The sequence below is a fragment of the Cuculus canorus genome, chromosome 2, assembly GCF_017976375.1.
Source record: "Cuculus canorus isolate bCucCan1 chromosome 2, bCucCan1.pri, whole genome shotgun sequence".
Classification (NCBI taxonomy): Eukaryota; Metazoa; Chordata; class Aves; order Cuculiformes; family Cuculidae; genus Cuculus; species Cuculus canorus.
This window is the reverse complement of record NC_071402.1, coordinates 41,903,283-41,915,487: the sequence shown is the minus strand read 5'-3', so window position 1 is coordinate 41,915,487 and position 12,205 is coordinate 41,903,283. Positions and strand designations below refer to the sequence as shown.

Below are 12,205 nucleotides of genomic sequence, written 5' to 3'. Positions count from 1 at the left end.
TATAAATGCACAGATGTGTGTCATATTCAGAATGATTATTTGATCTAAAATATCCCTAACCAAATCCTATGAAGGAACAGGTGTAGTTTAATTGTGTGTAGCACCTGAAAGGAGTAAATTGTTAAAAGAGATAATCAGCAGCATGCTGTCAGGTACAGTTGTTGGGTTTCTGTGTTTTCAAGCATCTGTAGTATAGTAGGTGAGCTGTTTAAATAAAAATAGATTCAATTAAAACACCTTAGTTCTAATAAATATATTAAGAGACTGTTGAATGTGTCTATGTTATTGAATCTACTGGGAGTTCTAGCATTGAAGACAGCATGGCAAGAAAACATGTGTTCTCCCATGAACAAACACATTGAAAAGTAACTGGAAAAATGAAAGTGAACTGACAGTGCAGTAGGAGAATTATTTTCCTTGATATTCTGGTGGTGATAGGAATCAGTTGTTGATCTCACACGGAATGAGTTAATTTGTAAAGTATATATATCTTTCTCTCAGTCATCAGTGCTTCTTTGTTACTTACAGAGTAAACTTGTCAGAGCATGCCTTTGGAGAGTCCAGGTCTATTGTGCACATCCTATTATGTTGTGTGATTGCAGCGAATCATAAAATGCAAAGATACATTGACTGACAGACCCCTAAAACTACTCTCCAAAGCAGTAGCATAGTTAGCATTAAATGAGTAACAGAGCTCTGTAAATACACAGCAAATATAGAATATATTTTGTGTTAAGGACTATGAGTGCGACAGAAAATTTTAAATTACATAATACAATACTCCATGCATTTTCCACTGTATGAGATGATGCTCCAAATCACAAGTAGCAGGATTTCTGGAGTTCCTAACAGAAAGCTGTTCACCTGAATTTTAAGATGCTTTGACCATACTCTGTTAACTAGAAAAAATTATGTGCTTTTTTTTCTTTAACAGGGAAGTGATAAAGAATTTAAATGTTCACCCAAACAATACATTTTAGAAAGCTTTAATTACTTAGGCATGATATCTTTCAAGAAGCCCTATCTAAGTCAAAAAGTAAAAGATCTAAAATATTATGAAATTCTCTAGTCATCTTCATCAGTTACCTGTCTCTGAGCTTCAAGCCCCCAGTGGCTTTACCAGAGCATCCTCTTGATTACGAGCTATGCTCCTTCAACCATGTATTGGAAAACATAATGTGTTATTTAGTATATGACAAGACACATCCAACTCAGCTTAGATTTCAAGTACTGAATATTGCATGAAACTGTTCAGTAGAAATAAATGTGGAAAAAATAACTAGGAAATTATAATGATGAATAAAAAACAAGATAAAGATGTGAGTCTTACAACAATTCTGCAAATTTAAAACCAGGATATTCACTGGATATATTCTTGGTGATGGATTATTTCACAGTATCAGAGTATCATAGTATAGTTAGGGTTGGAAGGGACTTTAAAGATCATCTAGTTCCAACCCCCCTGCCATGGGCAGGGACATCCCACTAAATCAGGCTGCCCAAGGCCCCATCCAACCTGGCCTTGAACACTTCCAGGGATGGGGCAGCCACAACCGCCCTGGGCAACCTGTGCCAGTGTCACACCACTATCATGGTGAAGAAATTCTTCCTATTGTCCAGTCTAAATCTGCCCCTCTCCAATTTATACCCATTCCCTCTGGTCCTATCCCCACAAACCTTTATGAATAGTCCCTCTCCAACTTTCCTGTAGCCCCTTCAGGTACTGGAAGGTTGCTGCAAGATCTCCTCTGAACCTTCTCTTCTCCAGGCTGAACAGCTGTCTGTCTCTGTTTTGAAGGTCACGTTACATCAATTCATAGGCAGTGATAGAGGGAAAAAAACAATTATAGGATCAAAGATAGGACATCCTATTCCAAAGAGAACTTGATTGTATTAAATTGCTCAGAAAAGGATTACAAGAGTGATGTAATGGCAATGTTCTGTTACAACTATGGAGCTGGACAGAAAGGCTAGTAATGGCCAGAACTGTGGGAAGAAAAACAAACTCATGAAAAGGAGGGAAATATCTAATACAATCAATTGAAAATTGATGCTGTTTAATTCCATGAATCATAGACAGTATGATTAATAGTGCTTGCTGTTTCAAAGGCTGGTTAATGGAATAAATTGAAATTGATATTCTAGAAACAAAAGGAAAAACACTATTCTGAAATTATTTTGCTATATATCTCATCTGTGCATTTCCTACAAGGATTATCACACATGAAGTCCATCTACAAGAAAGAAAATCCTCAGGCAGTAATTTTACAAGTCAGTAGTCTGTTTTTGAAAGGCAAGCAGCAATGATTTTTCTGCTGTCGGAGGAACCATAGTTTAGATGGGTGAAGAACCTGCACTATCTAGTCTGAATGAACTGAAATAATTCCTGTTAAAATTAACAAGAGATTAATGCATATTTTAGGAGAATTTTACTACAGTCCACTATTGCTAATGATATCCTTTGCAGCATGCACAGCATGAATGGAAAACCCTTGACATTAAATTCTGCCCATGTATCTCCCATATCACGGCACGATCAGCAGTCTGTGAGGATGTGGTAAATACAAGAGGCATAACCTCCCTCACATGTGCATTGTAGTCTGGGATAGCCTGAAGTTCTGTATGCATGATGGCATGCGGACAGGCAGGTCAGGCTGGCTAGGCTTAGAAGGAGAACAAGTCTGGTGTCCTCTTCTTCATTGTAAACCTACTGCTATGTGGCTGTTGTGAGTACTGTTGAGTTACAGCTGAGAGATTTCCTGGAGCCTCAGGGCTGTTATACAGACAGTGGGAAGGATTTATTCCCTGATCCTTAAGGGACAAGGCCTTGAATCTTGAAATCCTGTAGGAGTGGCATGACAACGATTTACACCACTTACTTTAAGAAATTCAGATTAGAAGGAGTCCTTTAAGTCATCAAGTGCAATTCCTTCATACGTTCATTCATATTCTACATCATAAACAGTTCTAGCTCCCGCAAAATTATTTTGGCAGATGTTTTATTTTCAGTTTGCTCTTATTCTTTGTACTCTGATCTTTTACTATCTTATCTGCATAACAGTTATTAATGAAAGAGACCAACAGTCTTCCAAAATGACAAACCCACAATTTTTAATGGTTCTTTCCAGATAAGAATACAAATAAGGTAGCTGATACTTCCCTGCATGTATCTGTCCACTGTGCAAAGGCACATGAACTACATTTAGGCCAGCTAAGTCAGCAATGAAGGGATGTCAAGTGAAGAGCTCTGCTGATAAGCAGAATATATTAAACTATTACTCTGTCATAGGAGCCAGTCTGCTGGTGAGGCAGCTGGTCCCAGACCATGATTGTGTAAGACCAACTTCAGTCTCTTACTATGATGTTACCGGGTGAAGAAAGGATTTATTTCTTGGTAACAGTCACCAAAGCTTATGTTGTGACTGATCTGGAGGGAATAAAAAGCAATATGAAAGAAGAACAAGGCCACTGGCAACACATTCTGGTTTTATCCTTCTTAAAAATAATTGTTAACATTTTAAAGTCTTGTTTCATTTGAAAATCACTGCCTGCCCTTTCTTTCTTGCAGTTGACCAGTGAAAGGTGGCAGCACTCCATTTCCTGGCATTCAGAAGACTTATTGTGCAGTGATTAATGTCATGCAAATTATTAATGCTTGATGCAGTTTGATCATCTCAGTTCCCACAGCCCTGCATTGGATGTTTTAACCAGAAATCAGAGAAGCCCACAATCAGCAACCTGATATTGAGTTTCCCATATGTAGTATGAGAACAGGGCTGTGTTGCACTACAGAGTTATTTCTATAAAATTCATTTTTTACTTTTTATGCAGAAGTATCCCTTCTCTTTTTCAAAGAATTGATTATAAAGTAATGTCATGTTCTAAATCCAATCATTTTGTAAATGACAATTTCGTTAAAACTTTCTAGTCTCATGGTAGTTATCATTAACTTTAACACCTCACTTTACTTGTGTCAGACCCTTTCATTTTAAGTTAATGCTCCCCTTGTCTAGTAGGGTCGAAGATCTACACCTTATCTTTTTTCTAAAGAGCTCAAGCGTGTGGATGTTTCTAATTTTAACCTTGACCCACTCTGATTGTAGAGGATCATGCTTACAATACTAGTAAGGGAACAGAAGAAAATAAGGAAGACAATCTCACCCATGATCATACTGTGAAAAAAAAGAAGGATTTATTCCCTTATGGCACTTATCCCAGCACCTGATTCAGCTTTTCCATTGGTTAATGTTAAGTTTAGGAATTCTGCACTATATAGGAATATCTCTGTAAATGAACGAGCCCTGACAGTGTGCTCTTCCTCATGACATTTGTTGCAGGTTGAGACTGGAGATCTGGGAGATGTATACAAGATTCGGGTCAGCTGTGATGATGTGCCGGGCTTTGAGGGTTGGCATTTGAAGTCTTTTCACTTAGAAGAGCTACATACAAAACAAGAACTGAACTTTGACTGTAAGTGCTGGTTCTCTCTTAAAAGAGAAGACGAGCTGGTGAAAGAATTCCCTGCAGTCAATAAGGACCTGAAAACTTTACCAGGTAAAAAGAACAAGCAGATATAAACAATGCAAACTAACCTCTTGAAAAAAAATCAAAGCCACAGATATAATACAGCAGTTTGTCTGAATTTTATATCTTCAGTGGCTCTATTGCAACTGTCTTCATATATGCATTGCAAAAATGCTGACCACTTAAGAAATGTTAATTTTCCAATCACGTCACGTATTGGGTTTCATAGTTGCTAAATCTTCTGTGTGATTCTAAGTGGGTAAAATTGAACAATATAATTATACTTTTTAAAGATAAAGCACATGTTCAAAGCCAAGGAAATTGTTTGCAGTAAGCTTACTATTGAATTACTTATCTTCTAATAGCTTTAGTTACTAACACAATTACCAGAAATAATCCTCATTGTACAAAAAATTTTATTTGTTTTTTTTCCTATGGACCACTTTTTGACATGCTGACAGTTTCAGAGTATATTCAGAGACGAACTTGGAATGTGAAGACCTATAGAAGTACCACATTTATTCAGAAAAGTTGGCAGTTTCACACGGGATAAAAATAATTAGACATGACTGCTTTTCTAAACTAAAGTTCCAGAAGTTCTAGTCCCTAAGTACTTTAAATCTATTCATGACCTTAAAAGAAACTATGGCATTACTTTAGTTAAATGTTAACTCAGCAGGACTGTATGTTAAAAATGAAATTTGAAAAATGTTGGTATATTTGTTCTGTAGTAGTATGAATACGTATGCAATATAATGACAAAACAGAATTCAGCAGAATTTGTCTAGATATTAGTAGCTCTAAGCTGCATAAATCTAAATTGCGCAAGTGCAATTTCCTTCAAGTTTCTAAAGAAATGAATGAAAAATCTTCATTGAACTTAGCATGAAGAAATCAGATTCATAGAGAGTAACCTATTTCAATCCCCGTGTAGTGAATTTTTCCGGTAACTGCAGAAATAAAAGCAAGCAGTGGTCTTACTAAATGTGTTGCTCTTTTCTTTCACATATGCCTTATACTTAATCAAGTTAATTCAAACTTCTTTTCTTTTCTTTTTGTACAGTCTATAAGTATGTTGTCTCTGTACATATCGGTGACCGCTGGGGAGCAGAAACTTTTGCAAATGTTTATATCACTCTCTATGGCAAAAGAGGGGACACAGGTGTGAGGAAACTTCATACGTCTTTAGCGAAAGGAAGAAAATTTCAGAGGAATAAGGTAGGAGTACAAAAAGTACTGTCTTGCATGTGCAGAGGTTATTAGTGCATTAAGGGTCACAATGCCTGCTCAGAATATATCTTGCAAAAATTTGGAAACAGTATTGAACTTCCAGATATTCACAGTACACCAATGTGAGTGTTATTTCCTTCTTGTATATGAACATCCCCACATGACATTAGAGACTGGACATGAGCACATAGAAAGCATTTTTCTAGGGAGGACATCTGTGATCATGCTTCTTACTTCTTCCATTCCAAATATAGGACAGCACAGGTATCAAAGAATTAAAAATTAGTGATTCAAAATAAGGTACAGAAATGAGACTTTTGCAGTCAGTGATATTACTGTAACCACAATCCCACAGGAAACACCAGCTCAATGCCAGTCAGTAAGTTCAAACAAGAGACAAGAATTCCCCTTAGAGAAGAGACTGCACAAAACAGCAACGTTTCTAGATGACCAATGACTATAAGATCCTTCTCTTGCATTTTAGCCTTTCCTGTAAGAGGTTCACTCATTGAACACTGAAGTTTGAAAAAGCTCACTACCATGGTGTACATTGTCAAGGGAGTCTTAGGTTTCTGTAAAATTATTTCATCACACAATTACCACTGCACTTGATAGGGTAAAAATGGAATAAGTAATAAACTGAGTGAATTTCCAAGTTTCATTTCTGCATACATCTCAGGGCTATGCCTTTATATAGAGTACAGCACTCTACAAGAATTATTTTAACTTACCTGTATGCACAGATTTATTTCCTAAAATATCTTAATTAAAAGAAATTAATGATTTCTGCTTACAATCTGGCTGTTGCATCCTGACTATTGCTAGAAGAAGAATAATTATTTTTATCATATGAAATACTTTTAATATTCATAGCAGAAAATCCATTTCTCCAATATTTTTATTTAAAAAGTAGCAGGGACAGCACATAAGACTTTAGCAAGTACATCTGGCTTAGTAACTTCCTACTATCTAATTAATGTTTTATTGGGATGATGGTGTTAATTATAATCCTAGGCATTGCTGTTTAAACTCCAGTTGTCCGTAACTTTGTTGGCTTTTATACGTTACCATCAGATCCATCTGACCCTAGGCTGAGCCATATACAGAACATCTGGCTTTCTTACAAAGTGAGCAAGAATTTAGTGATATATATAATGTCTTTCTTCACATTTCATATTTTTCTTTATCTTATTGTTTCTGTTGTCCCTATTTTGATCCACAAATGCCTGTGTTTACTTTTCTTTTTCTCTTACTCTGCATTCTCTATTCTGCTTCCCTTCCTGTTTCTTAACCTTTGGTGAAATTGTTGTCAATCTTGATCTTAACTTCCTGCCTCCTGTTGCTTACTCTTCTCTCCATTTACTGTTTCTGCAATTATTTTCATTTTGTAAGAAAAACAAAAAGACCGGCTTTTCTGACTATTGAGAACAACTTAAAAGCTGTCTTGGAGTGAACACATACTTCTTAGGTTTCTAGTGTTCCTTTAGGACTGCTACTATACATTTATATGATAAATTTTAGAAACCAGAAGTAACCTGAAAGATAGAAATTTGCTTCAAAATCTTGTCATAGCTATTTGATTATCAGGAGGTTGAGGTATGTGCATTTTTTTGTGATAGAAAATGATCTATATTGTTCAAAGATCAAATGAAGTTACAAGACATCATTAAATACGAATGTGAGATTCACTGTCGGGTATAAGCACTGTGTGCTTTCCTAGATTTAGAGGGAAGATGTTAAATCAAGTATTACAAAAATACAGGTGCAAATTTTAAATCCTCAAATGAATCCAGGACACACTTTCCCTTAAGTTAAAGCACATTTGGTTTCAAACTCTGCTTTATTAAGCATTTCCTTTTTTTTTTCAGGTGGATTCATTTTTGGTGGAAGCTGTTTCTCTGAGTCATTTGCAAAAAGTAGTCATAGGACATGATGGAGAAGGCTATGGGGCTGGGATGTACCTCAAGATGGTAACAATCAAGGAATCACAAGATTCAGACAAAGAATGGGTCTTCCCATGGTGGAACTGGCTTGATAATCATCTGGGGATATGTGAAACTGTTTGTGAGATTGTGACAGTTGGTGAGCTCCTCTGCAATACTGTCTTGCCTGTTTATATAAATGTATTTTAAAATTGGCTACAGCTCTTTCAGATCTCTGTAGTATCTTTCTTTTATTGAAAATGTGAATTTTCAGCTTGATCTTACTATTATAGCAATATCACATCTGGTGAGGTCAAAGTTAAAAATCCATCCCGTTAATGTGTTTTGTATGTAACACTCGCCTCCCGAATTAAATTTAGCATTTTGCGATGGAACTCTTAAAGCTGTTTGAGATGTGAGCCTCATGGGGATAAATAGCTTAAGTTTTATGCACTGCTTTCAGGTAGCTCAGGATCTCACTTGAAATCCAGAGAAAAGTTATTTCAATGAAATAAGCCTAGTCTTTACTTGTATTATTCCACAGCTCAAAGCAACAATTTCGGTATGCACAGTTTCTGCTTATTTCGAGACTACTATGTCAAAAGTTGTACAAGTCTAAATCTGGATCTATGTAGAAAAAGAACACTTAACAGCAGGACCTCTGGTCATTTAGAACTAGTAGAAAAGACTCCTTCCTTCAGTCCTGTGAAAACAATTCTGGGTAAAGTAGATGAGCTACAAAAGTTGCCCAGAGGGAGTAAGACAACTTAAAAACGTAAGGTGCCAATAACAGATATACAGGCATTCAGTTGGTTTTTTTTTTTCTGAGCTTCAGAAAGTACATTTTACTGAGCTATTCCTTTCTATTAAAACATTTTAATTTCCTATAGAATGGTTAAAACAGAATGAATATAAAGGATAATAGTAATTAATGAAAAAAAGATAAGGGGATAGTAATATTGATCTTCCAAGGACCTGGCAAGTATTTTTGTGTTTACTACAGGCTTACCTGTCATTCTCATACTATTACTGCACATGTTATATTGCCAGCTAAAATCTAGTTACAAGTGGATTTCATTGTTATTATTCATTTTGCACTAGGTGTCTACTTGATACAGATGGCTGGTGCTTCTAAATGATAAAGTGGTTTTAGTAACATTGATTGCTTTTTCAAGAACAATTAATTAGGCCTGTAAAGGGTGACAGAATGTTCTCTTAGTAATTACTTCTAAATATGACAAGGAAAATACGCTGGCATCAAGAAATTACCTCTGAAACTAGATTTTAAACATGACATGCTGTCATCTTTCCTGTTTCTCTTTTATTGTTCTTAAAGGTAGAAGACTGATTTCTAGCCCTAAACTCCCTGAAATCAACATGAAGTCATCAGGTCTCTGGATAATGGACATCACTGGATCTGACTTGAGCAATGAAGAGGATCCAATATGCCTTTCTTTTATCTTCTACGGCAACCTGAGTCACAAAAAGTTGCCACTTCAAGTTACAGGAAAAGCAATTCAGATCAAAGTACTTCACCCTTTCTCTATAGAAAGAAAAGTCTAATGATCATGTAGCTGATAATTCATGTAATTCTGAGATAAATTGTTTCTTTAAACTAAACTACCAAATTGATTTTTAAGTCCTCTGTGTAGTTTGGCACAGGTCATGATTTTTTTTTGTAGGTAGTAACGCTGTCATTTGAACAATGGCGTTTGAATGAGCAGATTATCCCAATGTCTCATACTGAGAATGCTTAAGTGAGCAAATTGGTCCCTTGGTGCATATCACAGTACACACCACACTGCAGTTACTGATTTATAGATTTTGCTGATCTCACAAAAGTGAGTAATTTGTAAACATACATGGGATACTACAGAGCATTTGGGGCTGCTAATGGAGACAGAAGAATCATAAATTAGATGAAACTTACAGAAAGTTCTTTTTTCTCTTTCAAGTAATTTATTCATCACTGCCACCTTGTTTCTGTGGGTCTAAGGCTGTCTTTTCTTGCATGATTTCTCTCTTTTTTTGGCATCGTTATCACTTCCTTTATGTTCTTGATCAGCTCCTTTCTACTCACAAGTTTTCTCCTTTATTCAGTTCTTCTGCCCTTCTGTTGTTTGTCTTCACTTCATCCTATTACCCATTAACTAAAATACTAACAAGTGTCTGAGGTCCACCTTTGTTGATTTGTAGCCTGCTTCTTTTCTCAATGCTCTCACTCCCTTCTTTTAATTATAATTCTTTCCCAATGTCAAATCTGTGACTCTGACACTTTTCTGGTTTTGCTCTCCACAAAAGACCAGTTCAGTAGAATTTGGAACTGACCTGAGGGTAAACACTGCAGACACCTCCTCTGTCTGGCTCAGGAGATCCCTAAGCTGGAAGTGCTGGAAGCTAGAACAATATTCAAGGGAAGTGTGACTATTTGACCTGTTCTTGTGCTGCTTATTTCTTTCTTCTGTTGTCCTATGTGGGTTTTGAGGAAATGGTTGATCCCTCTGAGAAAACTGGAAGTTCTAACCTTGATTGGTTCTTTAGCCTTCATTTTAACCTTAATCAATTCACCCTGCAGCTGCAGAAATAAATGTAAGGCAGAACTCAGGGAGCAGGAGCAGGGATTGGGCAGACAGGAAAGTGGGAACTTCACAAGTCAGCTTTGCATCAGAGACATATGTCCATGAAACCACATCCTGAAAGATATTTCTTCAGGACTGACTGCTGGAACTGTTGAAGAAGGTACTGACAGAAACTCAGGGGAAAAAAAAGGTGAGAAGAAAGCCCTGGCAAGAAACACAAAGAGTGTGTGAAAATATGTTACTTTTCATTTTGGGGTTCATCAGAAAGCAGCCTTGGAGTTGTGAATGAAGAAACTGTTTCCTTGTTCTTCTTCCTGCTACTCAGTTAAATTGGATTTAAGGACTGAGCTAAAGGAATAATTGGCTGTTTTTTGATCTTCCTCTTTAATGAAAGAGGACCCAAGCAGACTACTCCAGGCCATAAACATGATCCAAAATGAGGAATACCCAGAAGATTTTCCTAATTTGCTTTCCAAGAACCTCTCGTGAATATGAAGAAATAATATGAAACTGTAAGTGTCCTGTTAGAAGAAAGGCTGAAGTCAGGTCACATGAACATCTACTAGCTAGGCAATATTTGAAATGAAAGAGCAGGGGGAAGAACATGAGAAGTAGAGACCTGGAAAAGATGGTAACTTCTGTTTTCTCCCTTCTTTTTTGCTACAAGGAAAAAATATTGGTTTTAAAAAATTATAATTATCTAAGGCCTCCTCTGCTTTAACTTACTTAAGCAACGGTATGTCACAGAGATGCTGTACTATCCCCAGTAGAACCAGAAGATTTTTTTCTCAAGCTTCAGTGCCAGAGGAGGAAGATTTTTAACAGACAGCTTCTGTATGAAAACATGGTATAGGGTGAAGATGGAGGATGTCTTGGATATTTCCTCAGTATCTGATTAATTCTCCTTCAAATCTATAGTGAATTGCACCATTTTGTATTACAAGTTGTAAGAAATATTTCTAATAGTGTTCACAATTTTTAGAATTGACTGAAGCTTCTGTGCCTGCAAATAGTCTACTGAATCAGTGTAATATATATGAGTGCTGTGTCTTCTTCTGTGTACAAATTTCAGCAGAGACTGGCATCACTCATTCCCTGATACGAAGCCTCAAGCATTCCATCTCCTCACTCACATAAGTAATTCAATTCTGTATTGATTAGAAAGGGGGAAAATATTAGCAGTTGTAAATCTGCCCCAAATTCTTTAACTACTGAGGTTTGTTCAGCTGCTGCATACAGCTGTTAACTATGTTTGATTTGGTACAATTAGAATGAGATCCATTCATCTTCTCTTTTTCCTCACACAGGAGGAACTGGCAGATATTGGCTCCGTATACAAAGTTCAGGTAACAGGTCCACATAACAAGCTGAACCAGCCGTGGCACTTAGATTTACTGCATATGAAGCACACAGGCACAAAAGAAGAGATGTATTTAGCTTTTGACTGCTGGTTCAACCCTAATGAAGACAAATGTGTGGAACTGCCAGCTCTCTATGCAGATCAGGAGCCTTTGCCTGGTAAGCTAAGTCCTTTTTACTTAATGGTGTCAGGGTCTGTGTGTCAGTGGAATACCAGTATATCTCTTTGGGGCCTAAAATACTGTGTGAAGATTTCCACAAGAATTTGATACTCAGGAATATGATGGTTTTTCACATGCATTTCTCACAAAAAGAAAGCTGAGAAAACAGAAATCATTGGTATCAGGATTATGACAGATGCTACAATTGCTGACACTAAACATAGGATTTGGCTTCTTTCTTGTTACATGAGGCTCCAGTTTTAGATCTTGATTATTTATTGTTTCTTCAAATTAATGCTATGGCAGCTAAAGATGTGTACAAAATACCAACTGCTGTGTGATATTAACCTGAATCTTGCTATTCACAGAGATATGTATGTGACCTAGAAACACAGTAATTTTTTTAAGAATTAAAGAATTGCAAAGACAT

General features: G+C 36.5%; 1 protein-coding gene across 1 annotated transcript in view; it reads left to right on the top strand.

The window, feature by feature from the left end:
* LOC104067680 (lipoxygenase homology domain-containing protein 1) overlaps window positions 1–12,205 on the top strand; it is a 133,764-nt gene that overhangs the window by 61,445 nt on the left and 60,114 nt on the right. Inside the window, 5 exon segments of the mRNA XM_054060180.1 lie at window positions 4,338–4,554; window positions 5,588–5,742; window positions 7,623–7,836; window positions 9,013–9,203; window positions 11,563–11,773. Of these exon segments, the coding sequence (XP_053916155.1) occupies window positions 4,338–4,554; window positions 5,588–5,742; window positions 7,623–7,836; window positions 9,013–9,203; window positions 11,563–11,773 (988 nt within the window).